Source organism: Vipera ursinii (assembly GCF_947247035.1).
Source record: "Vipera ursinii genome assembly, chromosome: 1".
NCBI lineage: Eukaryota > Metazoa > Chordata > Lepidosauria > Squamata > Viperidae > Vipera > Vipera ursinii.
Window position 1 is genome coordinate 113234044 of NC_139512.1, and position 15736 is coordinate 113249779.

At 46.3% G+C, this 15736-nt stretch overlaps 1 protein-coding gene across 1 annotated transcript in view; it reads left to right on the plus strand.

Annotated features, from left to right (window-relative positions):
* Nucleotides 1-13849, plus strand: part of LOC310631684 (acyl-CoA (8-3)-desaturase-like) — a gene marked incomplete at both ends in the record, with an annotated part of 53595 nt that extends 39746 nt beyond the window's left edge. The window contains 5 exons of the mRNA XM_083348340.1: nt 94-191; nt 1990-2086; nt 7403-7482; nt 7607-7732; nt 13741-13849. Of these exons, the coding sequence (XP_083204466.1) occupies nt 94-191; nt 1990-2086; nt 7403-7482; nt 7607-7732; nt 13741-13849 (510 nt within the window). The remainder of the gene's footprint in view (nt 1-93; nt 192-1989; nt 2087-7402; nt 7483-7606; nt 7733-13740) is intronic.
* Between the last annotated feature and the right edge of the window lie 1887 nt (nt 13850-15736).

Sequence of the window (15736 nt, forward strand, 5' to 3'; positions counted from 1 at the left end):
CATCTGGAACTCATTACGATTCCATGTAGGGTGCCTACTTGGAACAAGGGAAGATGCTATTCTAATGTCTGTTCCTTTTCTTCTCTTCTGCAGGAAATGGCATGGATATTTGCATATTTTATCCGATTCTTTATTGCCTTCAACCCCATATTGGGATTCAAGGGTGTTCTGGGATACTTCGTTCTTTTGAAGTACTGTTCATCATATGTACTATTTTCTTTGTGTTTCACAATTCCTTCACAGACCCTGACTATTCTCTAGATCAGGGGTCTTCAAATTTGGGCCTTTTATGACTTGTGGACTTCAACTCCCAGAATTCCTTAGCCAGTGTGAATTCCTCAGCCAGTTGAAGTCCACAGGTCATAAAAGGGCCACGTCTGAAGACCCCTGCTCTTGATTACCCTTTCCCAAACTTGTGGGCTTCAGTTCTACCATTGGCAGTAATGGCTTTGTTGGCTGGGGAATTCTGGGAGTTCTGAACTTACCCCAAAACATCCCCCCTATTTTTAGGACACACACACACATTTTCTTCCTGTTGAAGACTGGTGCACATGCATTCACCACTTACTGACTGCAGCATACATTTTTTTACAATCTGCATATATGAATCAATCATCACATATATGCAAAACATCAAAGCGGTTCTTCATTTTGACTGAACCTTAGATGAAGTGCCACTTTGATGTAACTCCGTGAGTTGAAGCAGTCCTCAATTCTAAGTGCCATATTGAATTGTCTACCTCATAGGATAGTAATTTTCCACAGCCTTGAGTACCTGGAGACAACAGGACTAGCCATCTTTCTCGCAATAGCAGCAGAGATTTTCAAAGAATACTAAGTTTGCAAATAGCACTTTCTAATCACTTTCAGAAATTGCTGATTAACTACTTCTAAGTTATTAAAATGACAAGTTTGAAATGCAGGATAAATTTGCCTTTCAACCTAGAACAGAAGAAAGGTTTGATTATAAGCTTAAGAATCTAAAATAATCAGCAAAAAGTTAAATATGATTTTGATCTTAGAAATTAACACATAGGCTAAAGGTCCACATACAATTGGAATAGTAAAACTTTTATAATAAGATTTTGAGATTACATAAAGTACAAAGAGCTTCTTGTAGGAAATAGATCCTGTTTTGGTTTTCATATAACATGATACAGATAAATAATTACATGATTTCAAAAACTGGACACAAGAGGGGACTAAAGATTTTAAACAGAGGAAAGATATACAGGCCTGCAAGACAGTACAAAATGTTATGAAAATAAAAACAATGAAGGACAAGAATTGAATTAGAAAATAGTGGCCATAATATCAATAGTGTCATAATGATGATGCTTTAATGGATAAACCATGTCCAAAGGATGTTATCAAAGAAATGTCATTTTTAGAACAAATTTTAATAAGATGGAGATAGTATTGAAACTGGATTTACAACTGATAGACCAAAAGATTTAGAAAAGGATGTTTCACTGGATCTTCAAAATAAAATGGTTGAGGTTTTAAAAATTTAAAATGAAATGGAAATGACAAACCAATTGGAATTTAACAAAAGTCTTGTTAAAGCCTTGTATTGTCATTGGAGTTGTTTCAGTTGGACAGGTATTGGTTTCCACCGAAAGGCACCATGAGGTCTAGTGCAGCAGTCCCCAATCTCTTTGGCTGTACAGAGCAATGGTGGTGCCTGGCGGCCGTGTGTGGCGGTAGTGACAGTTGGGGGAGATGAGATAGATTTGTGCGCTCAACCTAATCCTGCATATATGCAAATGAAGCTTCGCACACTCATATGCCACTTTCTTGGTCTGGTTCCCAACAGGCCACGAACTAGTATTGGCCTCCAGCCCAGGGGACAGGGACCCCTGCTCTAGTGAATGATTTGCATTGTAAGCCTAGCAAACAAGCCAATAAATTGTCCCAGTGTTATATTTAATGGTTGATTTGTGTAGATATAGTTTCACTTTCTGACTTTGCTTCATTTCTGTCTCTCAGTGTTCTTGAGAGTATCCTATTTACATGGATATCGCAGTCGAGTCATCTTCCTATGCACATTGATCACGATAAAAACATGGATTGGTTCTCTACACAGGTAAGAGAACTCAGAGAACCATAATAATCCAATTACCACAGCATCAAACTATAATTTGCATGTGTGAAAACTATATTCATTTTCGAAAGTTATTTTCATTTTTTTTACAGTGCTTTTTCTATGTAATGGTAAAGTTTGAAGTGTATTTAGAAATACCATGTCTTTTCTTACAGGTTATGATTGCCCTCACTTTTAGTTGGACTTTATAAATATGGAAATGAGATGAACAAAACAAATATCTTTTGGACTCATTTTAAGATAATAGCACCAAAGAGAAACCGGCCAGTGCAGAAATCATTTCTCTCTTTTCCATTCCCAGCATCAGGTTTTCATCAAGATCAGGACATTTTTTTTAAAAAAGGAGGCTTGTGAGTTCGAATCTTACCAGACAACCTGGTTCAGTCTGGAATACGTAAGGAGAAGATTTGAAAGTAACTGTTGACAAGAAATGTTTCACAAAATGACAAATAAACATATTAGTAGAATTACATTTTAATTCTCCATGTTTTCAAAACTGTACAATGGGGACTATCAGATTTGATACCAAATGAGTATTTAAACTAATATAATTTAAGTCTTCCAAAATTCAATATATTTGTCTAGAACAGACATGTCAAACACAAGGCCCGCAGGCCACAAACAGCCCGCCACATGATTGAATCCAGCCCTCACAACTCTCCCAGAAATTAAAAAGGTCCGGCCCCCACCACCTTGGCGCCGGCCCGGCTGAGCACTTGCTTAGTAGGAGGCAAGTGCACATGGGCTGGTGAAGCCCAGCACCATTTGCAGCTCATTAGTCTCCTGCCAACCAGACGCGGAGGAGGTAGGTAGGAGGGAGTGAGGTAGGACGTGGCGGGGGAGCAACACCCAGCTGGTGAGGGGGAGAGGTGCCCAGGCAGGAAGGCAGACTTGAGGCGGCCAGAGAAAGAGCCGCATATGGCTTCTCTGCCGGGCTGGCTGGAAAAGCTGGAGAGGATCTCCCATTTGGTCTGCACAGGGAAAGCGGGACCAATTGGAGGAGAAGCTGCAGCCGGAGGCAGAGTCTGTGATTTTTTTACAGGCTGGGGTCTGGGTGTCTTTCCTTCTAAAGTTGAAGAGCAGCTGCAGTCTATCCCAACTTGAAAGGCAGGCGGAGAGCAGCTGCTTAGCTCTAAGGATGCCTTGGACTCAGGAACTGGGCTGGCTGGCTAGAAAAGCTGGAGTGGATCTCCCATTTGGTCTGTGCAGTGAAAGCGGGACCAATTGGAGGAGAAGCTGCAGCCGGAGGCAGAGTCTGTGATTTTTTACAGGCTAGGGTCTGGGCGGTATAGTAGAGCTGAGCGCTAAAAACTCTTTTTGCCACCCTGCCTGCCCCTCAGGGACACTGCTGCCAACTTTCTTTCAGCAGGAGTTATACTGGGGCATCCCCAGATGCTCCTTTGTGCCCCAACTGTTCCAGAGTAGGTGCCACCCTTGGCTCTGTGAACACCACAGCTCTGGGCCTTGGTGGCCTGGGAATGTCTCCAGATTTGTGTGGAGGAGAAAACGTGCTGTCAATTTCAAAGTCTCCTTGTGCCCTTCAGTGCAAGCGGGCCTGGGGCTGCGGAGAGTTGGGAGGGGGTGAGGCAGAATGCTGGGCAGCCCTTTGGGGCCACAAGAGTGAGGCAGCAGCCACCCTCCTGCAATTTTGGGCAGTGCCCAGACTGGCTCCATCCCTCTGTCCTGGAGTTGCTCCCCCCCCCGCATGTTCCCAGCCTGGATCACATGCCGCTGGCCTCCTTTTCCACGGGCCATCCCTGCCAGTGCCCCCATGAGCCCCATCCCCTTGCCCCCTGGGTCCCCAAACCACATTATGCTCAGTCTGGTTTTTGGTGGAAAATATGTTGAAATCAATGGAGGGATGCTTTGGGTCTCCCCCAAAGGACAGATTGACAGACCTTGAGAGAACTAACCAGCATTGCTTGCAAAAGCTAAATTTTGGATGGATATTTCAGGGATTTTGTACTCTATTTCTGGGCTTCATGGACATAAGAGAGTTGTTGGGAAAAAATGGAGCAAGTGGTTCCTTGTTTCCTATTTGGGAAAGCTTGATTCCCCCCCCCCCGCCCCTTGCAATGAGAGACTGGAAGGCAGCCCTGAAAATATCAGAATCTGATCAGAAATGGAGGCTGAGTAGTCCTTGTGGCTGCTAGACCAGCTTCTGAGTGATGGTGGATTGCTGATTTTTTCCTCCATCCATACAGGATCTCTCTTGCATAAAACATATAATTTCAATTGTATCAAAGAGGGCTGCTTTCATGCTTTCTCTCCACAGATGCTGTTATGTTGCTAAACCTGCTCCAAACATCTGGACTTGCAGCATCCTACTGAGCCAGCAGACTGGATACCAAGTGTGCTCACAACTGGTTGTCTCACACAGTACCTGAGACTTTGAGCTTTCTGTCCAGTCTCATCCATACATATATCTGCAGGGAAGAAGACCTGTGTGCTGATATTTAAACCCCCCAAAATGGCCAAACGGAAAGTGGACTTGGAAAAAAGATGCTTTCAAAAGAGGTGGGAGCCAGAGTACCTGTTTGTTGACATTGAAGATAAGGCTGTGTGCCTTGTTTGTGGAGCTACTGTGGCTGTATTTAAAGAGTTTAACTTGAGACGGCACTATGAGACGAAGCATCAGGACAAGTACAAAAACTTGAACATGGAGCAGAAAGCACAGAAGGTGGAAGAATTGAAAAAGAGCCTGATGTCACAGCAGCATATGTTCAGAAAAGCAAAATCACAAAGTGAAGCTGCTGTGAAAGCTAGTTTTATAGTGGCAGAAGAGATAGCCAAATCAGCCTGGCCATTTACAGAGGGGGAGTTTTTGAAGCACTGCATGATTAAAGTGTGTGAAGTCATGTGTCCAGACCAAAAGCAAGCTTTTTCAAACATAAGCTAAGCAGAAATACTGTTGTTGATCGGATATGTGAGCTTGCCACTGATTTGCAAGGACAATTAGTTGAAAAGGGAAAAGAATTTATTGCTTATTCCCTTGCTGTGGATGAGAGTATTGATGTCTCTGACACAGCACAGCTGACAATCTTCATCCATGGAGTGGACTCAGGTTTATGCATTATAGAGGAGCTTCTGGATATAAAATCACTGCATGGCACTACCACGGGGAAGGACATATTTGAAGCAATATCCAAAAGTATACATGACATGAAACTACCCTGGGACAAAGTTATAGGACTCACAACAGATGGAGCACCTTCAATGTGTGGGGAAAAGAGTGGATTAGTAGGAAGGATGCGAGGCAAAATGAAGAGTGAGAATTGCACAGGTGAGCTGACAGCATATCACTGCATTATACATCAAGAAACACTATGTGGCAAAGCCCTGGAAATGGACCATGTGATGCACACTGTAACAAAGACAGTTAACTTTATAAGAGCCAAAGGTTTAAATCACCATCAACTTAAGACTTTTCTTGAAGAAATAAATTCTGAACTTGGTGATCTCCCTTATCACACAGAGGTGTGATGGCTAAGTTGAGGGAAAGTGCTCAATAGATTTTTGAATTACGCATGGAAATATGTCAGTTTATTGAAAGCAAAGGAAAAGACTGCACGGAATTGAAGGATGAAAAGTGGCTGTGTGAATTAGCATTTCGATGTGACATTACTAATTATCTCAGTGCACTAAACCTACAGCTTCAGGGACGGGACCGTGTGATCACAGACATGTACGATGCTGTGAAAGCTTTTCAAGTAAAGCTGCGACTGTGGGAGACTCACATGCAGCAAGGAAACTTGAGTCACTTTCCCAGTTGCCAAACAATAAAAAACCAAGTCTCCACCACTGCCTTCTCAAATGCTGAGTTTGCTGATAAACTGAGCACACTTCAAATGGAGTTTACATGTTGCTTTGCTGATTTTGGAAAACAGAAATTCAGGTTTGGACTGCTCAGCAACCCATTTTCAGTCGAAGTGGACAGCGCTCCTGTAAATATCCAGATGGAGCTGATAGAACTCCAATGTAATAGCATGCTGAAGGGAAAGTACGATTCTGTAGGACCCGCACAGTTCAACAGGTTCATCCCTGAAACAATGCCCCAACTCTGCCTTCAAGCTGCTCGAATGCTCTCCATGTTTGGGAGTACATACCTCTGTGAGCAACTTTTTTCCGTCATGAGGGTGAACAAAAGCGCACACAGAAGTCAGCTCACAGATGCACACCTCCACTCTATCCTGAGAGTATCCACCACTCAAAACCTATCCCCAAACATGGATGAACTTGTAGCCAAAAAAGATGCCAAACATCCAGTTCGGACAAAATGGCATGAAAACTAAAAAGCTTGTATTTTTCTTTGTTTTAAATGTGTTTTTGCAGATTTATTTGAAATAAATCATTTGTTCATATTTGAGATTTTACTCCTTTTTGCCCCACTCTTAGACATAATACATTTCTGAACTAATATGATACAATAGTCCTACATGCAACTGGCCCTTTGAAGGCAACCATGATGCTGATGTGGTGAAAATTTCCAGGAAGCAGTTTCCTCCAACTTCTTCTGCCTTGAAAGATCTCTGGAGAGGAGCAGAAGGTGGCAGGGAAGCTGCATGAGGGAAGGCTGCTCCAACAAGCCAGCATCCTTACTACGCATGAGTGGAAATGGGGATTCCCTTTCAAGAAGGGCCAGCCTCCCTCATGCAGGATTGGGAAGTGCTGCTCCCTGCCTCCTCTTGCTCTCCAGAGATCTGTCAAGGCAGAAGAAGGAACACACACACACACACACACACACACACACGCTCTCTCTCTCTCTCTCCAAGCTTGGAGACTAGGAGGCTATCTACATCTGAGCTAACAAACTACCAATCATGCGTGGGCTTGGGAAGAAGGCCCTTTCCATCCTCTGCACATGCTTGGCTGCAGATGTTTGGGAAGGTGAAGAGCTTGTGGGGCAATGAGATGTCCCCACATCAAATTAGCTGCTGCAACTTGTTCTCTCCTGACCCAGGCATTTCGAGTAAGCTGCGCTGAGTGAGCAGCATTGAGCTGGCCATGCCCACCCAGCCATGCCCACTTGGTCACGCCCACCCAGCCACGCCCACTTGGTCACGCCCACCCGGCCATGCCCACTTGGTCACGCCCACCCGGCCCCCCAAGGGCAACCATAATGCTGATGTGGCCCTCAATGAAATTGAGTTTGACACCCCTGGTCTAGAAATACAAATTATATACTGATATATACATACAAACATACATGAATATAAATCATGGACATTTGCCTGAAAATTGATCTTCCTTCATTCACAGTATGTCTGAACTAAAACCTCTCTTTCTCTTTTCTCCCAGCTTCAGGCAACATGCAATGTGAATCAATCGTTTTTCAATGACTGGTTTACGGGGCACCTGAATTTTCAAATTGAGCACCAGTGAGTACAGATTTAGGGCAATGAGAAAGATTTTAAGGTATCCGTGAGAAACTGCTTCATAGTTCATATAAAACAAAAAGGTAGTAAAGGGATCATAATTCTCTGCCTTCCTTTTTGCCTATAGTCTCTTCCCTACGATGCCTCGGCACAACTTTTGGAAGGTGACTCCTTTGGTGAAATCCATGTGTGCCAAACATGGTATTGAATATCAATCAAAACCCCTCTTCACTGGCTTTGCTGACATTGTGCAGTAAGTATCAGACTGCAAAGACTATTAGCTGAGAAGAATATTTGGGCATCTAGAAAACATTCCACATATAAAGGTTAGCCAAACAGCGAATCAAATGAAGAATCTGCATGGTTGTCCCAAAGGTGCTTTTTCAGGAGGCAACTGGACTTTCTTGTTTGTCTCTGAAGACGTTTCGCTTCTCATCCAAGAAGCTTCTTCAGCTCTGACTGGATGGTGTGGAATGGAAGGATCCAGTCCTCTGACCATCCAGTCAGAGCTGAAGAAGCTTCTTAGATGAGAAGTGAAACATTTTCAAAGAAAAACAAGAAAGTCCAGTTGCCTCCTGAAAAGCACCTTTGGGACAACCAGGACTTGGATGACTGAGAATCTCCATAGACAAATCTGCATGGTTTTTCTCTTAAGGACATGTGAAATGTGAACTTGCAATGATATAGACATATATATATAAGTGTGAAGATGTCAACTGAACACTAGGTCCATTGGGTAGAGGCTTCAAAAGCGATCTGCTGTGCAAAGTATTAGACTGTTAATGAGAATAAAGATTTCAGATGTAGATCCTTTAAGAAAAAAATGTATCAGAAAGAGAGAAATGCTAATCATTAAGCATGTGCTCTATTACATGCTTCTTTCATAAAATTAGTTATAATTAAAAATTAGTTATCAGTTAACATCAAAGAGCCTTTCATATGTGGTAGCTCTCAACAATACTTGGGTGATCTTGAAAAAAGATAAGCAGCATCTAAGTTTTAATTTAATTTTTAATTTTATTAGATTTATATACCACCCTTTCCCGAAGGACTCAGGGCAGTTTACAGGGAATTTAAAATCATAAAATACAAAATACAAAAGTTAAAAAACAATTTATAAAGATTAAATTATCCCTTAAAATAAAAACCCCAGTTAAAAATTCTCAGCCTGGGCCGGAGAGCTCAAAGAGCCAGGTCTTCAGGTCCCGGCGGAATGAACGAAGGTCAGGGGCAGTCCTAAGCTCCATGGGCAGCTGGTTCCAGAGGGCAGGCGCAGCCACAGAGAAGGCCCTCACCCTGGGTGTTATCCGCCGGCAGTCTTTTACCGGCGGCACCCTGAGAAGACCCTCCTTGTGTGAGCGCACTGGACGAAAGGAACTTGATGCTGGCAGAAGGTGTTCCCTCAAATATCCCGGACTCAAGCCATTTAGGGCTTTATAGGTCATCACCAGCACCTTGAATCTCACCCGGAGGGCAACCGGAAGCCAATGCAGCTCGCGGAGGAGAGGTGTTACATGGGAGTATCGGGAAGCCCCCATCACAACTCGCGCGGCCGCATTCTGCACCAGTTGAAGCCTCCGAGTGGTCCTCAAGGGCAGCCCCATGTAGAGAGCGTTGCAGTAGTCTAAATGGGAGGTCACGAGCGCATGAGTGACTGTGCGTACAGCATCTCAGTCCAGGTAGGGTCTCAACTGGCGCACCAGGCGAACCTGGGCAAAAGGCCCCCTGGTCATGGCACCTATATGGTCTTCAAAATTGAGCCGTGAGTCCTGGAGGACGCCCAAGATGCGAGCCCTATCAACGGGGGGTAACACCTCACCCCCCATCATTAAAGGTGGAATGGACTGGTTAGTCCGAGATGCCGATATGCACAGCCACTCAGTCTTGGCAGGATTGAGACGAAGCCTGTTTCTCCCCATCCAGACCTGGACCGCCTCCAGGCAACGGGACATCACGGCGAGGGCATCGCTGGGTTGGTTCGGGGTGGAAAGAAAAAGTTGGGTATCATCAGCGTACTGATGATACCCCACCCCGAAACCACGAATGACCTCACCCAGCGGCTTCATGTAGATGTTGAACAAGAGAGAAGAGAACCAACCCCTGAGGAACTCCACAAACGAGAGGCCTTGGGGTGGATCTCTGCCCTCCCATCAACACCGACTGCGAGCGGCCCAGGAGATAGGAGGAGAACCACCGTAAAACGGTGCCTCCCACTCCCAAACCCCTGAGATGCCGCAGTAGGATACCATGGTCAATGGTATCGAAAGCCGCTGAGAGATCTAATAGGACTAGGACAGAGGAGCAACCCCTGTCCCGAGCCCGCCAGAGATCATTCACCAGCGCGACCAATGCCGTCTCCATGCTGTGCCCGGGCCTGAAACCCGATTGATACGGGTCCAGATAATCAGTTTCCTCCAGGAACAGAGGAAGCTGATGCGCCACCACGCTCTCGACAACCTTCGCTAGAAAGCGAAGGTTGGAGACTGGACGATAGTTATTTAAAACAGCCGGGTCCAGGGCAGGCTTTTTGAGGAGGGGTCTCACCACCGCCTCCTTCAAGGCGGCGGGGAAGACACCCTCCTTCAAAGAAGCAGTTATTACTGCATGGAACCAGCCTCGTGTCCCCTCCCGGGCCGCATAAACCAGCCAGGAGGGGCACAGATCCAACAAACAGGTGGTAGAGCTCAGCCTCCCCATGATCCTGTCCACATCATCAGGGGAAACAAGATTGAACTCAGTCCAGATAACATGCTCAAGACCGTCCAATTCCTCCACATCAGACTCCGCCCAGTCAGAGTCCAAGCCGGCCCGGATCTGAGCGATTTTGTCCGTCAGATGATGACTAAACTCCTCGGCCCGTCCCTGTAAGGGATCCTCCCTCACCTCCTGGTGAAGAAGAGAGCGAGTCACCCTAAACAGGGCGGCCGGGCGATTATCTGTGGACGCGATGAGGGCAGCGAAGTAATTAGACCTCGCCGTCCTCATCGCAGCAAGATAAGACCTTGTAAAGGTTCTTAGCTGCAATCAGTCAGATTCGGAACGGCTGGACCTCCAACCGCTCTCTAGTCCCCGTCTTTGACGCTTCATCTCCCAGAGCTCCACAGAAAACCATGGAGCCCAACAGGATCTGCGCTGGGTCAGAGGTCGCAAGGGTACAACACAGTTGAGTGACTCAGTGGCCGCCTTTTCCCAGGCATCCACCAAGGCATCAACTGGGCTGTGAGTGAGGGCGATGGGTATAGACCCAAGCGCCATCTGGAACCGTTCAGGGTCCATTAGGCGCCTGGGGCGGAACCATCTAGTTGGTTCCGCTGCCCAGCAGCGGGGGGGTGGCATAACGGAAGACCAGCCGCAGGAGATGATGGTCAGACCATGACAGGGGGGTAACCACTGGTAAACCCCCTCCCAAATCATCCAACCACTGTCCAGATAGGAACACCAGGTCGAGAGTGTGACCCCCCACATGGGTCGGGCCTTGAATTACCTGTGTCAGGTCCATGTCCGTCATGGAAGCCATGAACTCCCGGGCTAGCTCCGACGATCCTCCCAGGGAAGGCAGGTTGAAGTCACCCAGCACTATGAGCCTGGGGAACTCCACCGCCAACCCTGAGAGGGTGTTGAGCAGTTCGGGCAGAGCTGTTGCCACACAGCTGGGCGACAGGTATGTAAGCAACAAGCTCATCTGAACCCGAGAACCACATCTCAGGAGGAGGGACTCACTCCCACCAATCTGGACAATGGTGGTCTCCCGCGGGCATAAAGTCTCCCTGATAACCACCACCACCCCGCCCCCCCTACCCTGAGCCCATGGCTGGTGTAGCACACGGAAACCTGGGGGGCATAACTCGATCAGAGGGACCCCGCCCTCCGAGCCCAACCAGGTTTCCGTAATGCATGCCAGATCCACGCGTTCCTCCTCGATCAAGTCACGAATGTGGGGAGCCTTATTAGCAATGGATCTGGCATTAAGGTAAACCAGCCAGAGCTCAGGGGCCTGATCACCCTCACCCCCAGGCAAAAGGGTGCTAGCCGGAGGGTCGGAGCGCTTCACCGCTCGCAAGCAGCGGGGGCGCGATCCCGGATGTCGATACGGCCCTCCATGCACACACCTGCTGCCATTCCCTATAATTGTGGGGATTTGAAGCCCCACCCCAACACATCCAGAACCAGCCGCCTCTAACCCAAGCCCCGACCCCCCGGGACCCCAAACCGGCCCGGACTGAGTTCCAGTTAATAATCCCCTCCCCTCCCTCACCCTCCCTAACCTTTTAAAATAACCGGCTAAAAAGTGGATCAGAGGCCTCTTGATACGTCTCCGCTCGAGGCCCCTATCTAAGCCCAACCACCTCTCGGGGTCCCAACAGTTGGGCCCGTCATTAAGGGGAATGCAGGAAAGGGCGGCAGGTCGAATCCAGGAGAGAGAAACCCCCCTGAGGGCATACAAGTCGGCTCCAGAGTAGTGTAAGAAAACCATACAATAGTGACAAATGTCCACATAGGGCTGATGTTAATAATGGTTAATAATGGGTGGATCGATGGTATTGATAACATAAAGTCCGGTAGATGTATCACAGTCCATTAGTCCAGATCAGCTCTCACCTGAGGTGGAACTCAAGAAAAGAAACCCCAGCCGTCCTCTCACTATGGCTGAGGAGTCTAGCCTATCATGGATAGAGTAAAGGATCCCGGGGTAAACCAACCCCACCTGGTCTCTCACACCAGTAAGGCGGTTGATGATCAATCCAAGACCGTCCTCCCACCATGGTACAGTCCCAGGTCCAGTCCAGAATATTAATGGGAAGCACTAACCCCCAACCGGGCATTGAAGCGTAATCCTGGCCGATCTTTGGGCCACAGTAGTGCCTGCCAACCAGCATAGGGAGCAAATCCAACAGGTCCAGCAAATCCACGGCGGTAGGATGAAACCACGGTCAGTTTCCAGGCCGGAAAGCCACCGCCGCCATTCGGGGAGAGGGAGGGCTCCGCGTCACCAAAACAGCGACAGCCAGCTGATCTAAATCCCAACTCCAAACCAAGTCTCTGGATCGCTCAATCGTCGCCGCTGCTCCTCCGACAGGCAGGGGACGTTCACGGCAAAAGATAGCAAGAGCCTGCGAAGCTAGCCCTGGCCGATTTCCAAGCAAGGAAGCCACCACTGCAACTCGGGAGGAGAGGGAGGGCTCCGCGCCGCCGAAAGCAGCGCCCGCCAAACTGACACGAACCTCAGCTCCAAACCTTCTTAGATGAGTCCTCAGGTCGCCCGATTGTCGTTGCCGCTCCTCCGACAAGTGGGGAGTGCTCACGGCGAAGAAGCAACAAAGAAAGCCGCAGGAACCAGAGAGAGCCCGCAGCAAACTCGACGAGTCCCGGATGACAGGCCCGACCACAAGCAAACAAGCTCCAAGCCGGTAGGCAGACGCTGCTATCCAAGGGGGCAGGGACAGCCTAGCGCCGCCAAAAGCAGCACCCAGCAAGACATCTTCATATCCAACTCCCCCCAAAGCTGTCCACCGCCTCATGCCTTGGTCGGGTCTCCCAACCGACCCATATAAAGCCCGCTGCGGAGCGCAGGGAGCTCAGACCACAGCCACCGCCATCTTGGGCAGGAAAAAAAAAGTTGGTAGTATTTTGATAGGAACCATCAAGAAAAAGCTGTAAGCTAGACCAGGAGTCCCCAACCCCCTTTCCATCGACCGCACTTGGTTGGAGCATGTTAGCAACTGGGCTGCACAAACAAGCAAAGCTCCATCCACAAGATACAGGTAGCATGCAAAGTCACGCCCCACTCCAATCCATGGAAAAAATGGTGTCCAAAAGATTAGGAGCAGCTGAGCTAGACTGTAAAGTTGCAAAAAACAAACAAACAAAACCCTCTAGAAACAGGCAATGGCAAACTATTTCCATATGGCTAGTATGAAAATTACATGCCCAGCTGGTCTCCTGAAGATGGGCAGAGTCTGCCTTCTCCCTATCACCATGACCTTTCAATTTGGGTGGTTGGATAAAGTGCTACTTTATGATAATGATATATAAGTCCATAAAGCATCAATACAAACTAGACATAACTGTGAAGTCACATCAAATACCTAAAAGAAGATGTAGGAATCACAGAGAGATTTTTGTGCTTCTCACTCTGTCCTCAATGTATTGTACTCGTTCTGAATTCAATCCTCTGCTTGAATCAGAAGCATGATTTTTCTCTGAATAGGTCTTAATTCTCATAGCAATGAAGCAGGACTTACTTTCTGTTTTTTTTTTCAGTTCCTTGAAGGTTGCAGGTGAAATCTGGTTCAAAGCATATCACTGTGAACAGAAAATACCAAATTCTAAAGTCTGCCTTCAACAAGGAAAGAAGGGTGAAGAGACATGAATGGATCTGAAATGGACCTGACAGGCTTCAGGGATTGTAAACCTAAAGTAATTTGTGGATGAAACAGAATGTTTGGAGAGACTTTGGGTCTCAGCTCAACTTTTGGCATGTTTCCTAATGAATATAAACATTTCAAGCAACACATTTTTTTTCTTTCCTGCTTTTGGGTCTTGAATGCATCATAAAGATGCAGGCTTCACAAAAATGTTCATTGAATTGTTTTGTTACTGTTTTTACACTGCCTCTTTTGCAATGGTCAGGAAAATAAACCTAATAGCTGTTATAATGGATTTGGATTAGGGAATGAGACTAGGCCACATCAACAGATACAAAACATACCTAAGATGCTGAGAAACCACTCCATATTTCTCCCACTTTGTCTTCATCATTTGGAGATTCTGTGTAAGGATCTGCCCCAGATGGTCCCTCAGGAAAGTAAAACACTTGAATCCATGTGATTGACTCAAAAGAACTTTTACTGAGAGAAAGTGGCTACAAGAAAGTCAGGAGGAAACTGAAGATCCTATGCAATGCACACAGCTATTCTTTTTTCCCCCCCAAGTCCAAACACAACACCCTGTCCCTGACCAGTCCACCAGCAGCCAATATGATGTTGCAAAGATGTTTTGAGAATGCTGAGGTGCTAGGCAGATAACAGGTCACTCTCAGGGCATGACTACTGTTATGTAATGGGCTTTTGGTACATCACCACGTGCGTTGCTGGAGAACTAACAGTTCTCCAGCAACCCAGACAGGACGTCTCCGGTCCTGCAATTGGTCAGCTTTGGGTGGCAAGCATGGATTCAATCTGATTGGTTGCTACCAGAAGGTCTGGCTATATATTGTGGCAAGGTGCACCCAAGTTCTTAGTACAGTTCCAGCTTAATAAAAGAATGAGTTTCTCTGTACTCAACTGTGTGTCTTCATTCCTGCTCATCAGAGCCCACGACATAATAACTGCCTTGGAACCAGGCTGGAACCAGCTGGGAGGGAGTCTGCTTCATCTCCAAAGGCCATCCGCTTCTGTATTTCCCAAGCATTACAGCAAAGCGAAAGCACCCCAAATATGCCATTGTTTCTCCCCCCCCTCCAACAGAATGGCAGGACACGAAGGTGGACCTAACATTCCATATGATTTACCTGACGTCTATCTTGCCCAGTACTTCCAGTACTAATATAAATAGTAGTATTTCTTCCATATTCATTAATAAAAAGAGAAATGAAAAAGTATATTGCACCAACATATACATTATATGTCTCACAAAGATGACCACGCATGACTATATTTCTGTGCCTTTCTTCACACTAGGGGCTTCTCCTTGGGCTGGGAAGGATGATAGAAATCCTGTACAAGCTAAGAAATGGGGACATGGTAGGCAGTTTTGCTGATGGAAATCCAGCACAGAGAAAATGTGTGTTCAAGTCAGTGCTGAAATGAAAAGAGAAAAAGAAGCTGATTTTATGAGAGTGCAAAGAAAGTAGTGTTTTTCAGTGTTTGCTACATGCTAACATGCCAGCACTCTGCTTCACAGCTGGCATAATGAAATGGCCAGGGATATTGCAAGGAGCAATCATAGTTGTGAACAACTTGTAATAAACACAGGGTTATGGTTTTTCAAATGTCCAGCCAGAACTAGAAAAAATGGTACATTAGAAATAAGAAAAGAAAGTATTTAAGAAAAAAACTGAAATTAAGCTAATCTGAAAAGTACTAACGTTGTATAGAGCATATGCTAATTATTTTGGATTAAGAATAAATCACTACACTAAGACACCAAAGAGAAACAAAGAATTTGTATTTTGTGTACCCTTCTGGAGCACTTTTTTGAAATTATATAATACAGTAGTTATTAAAATTGATTACAGGAAATAATTAAAAGCACAATC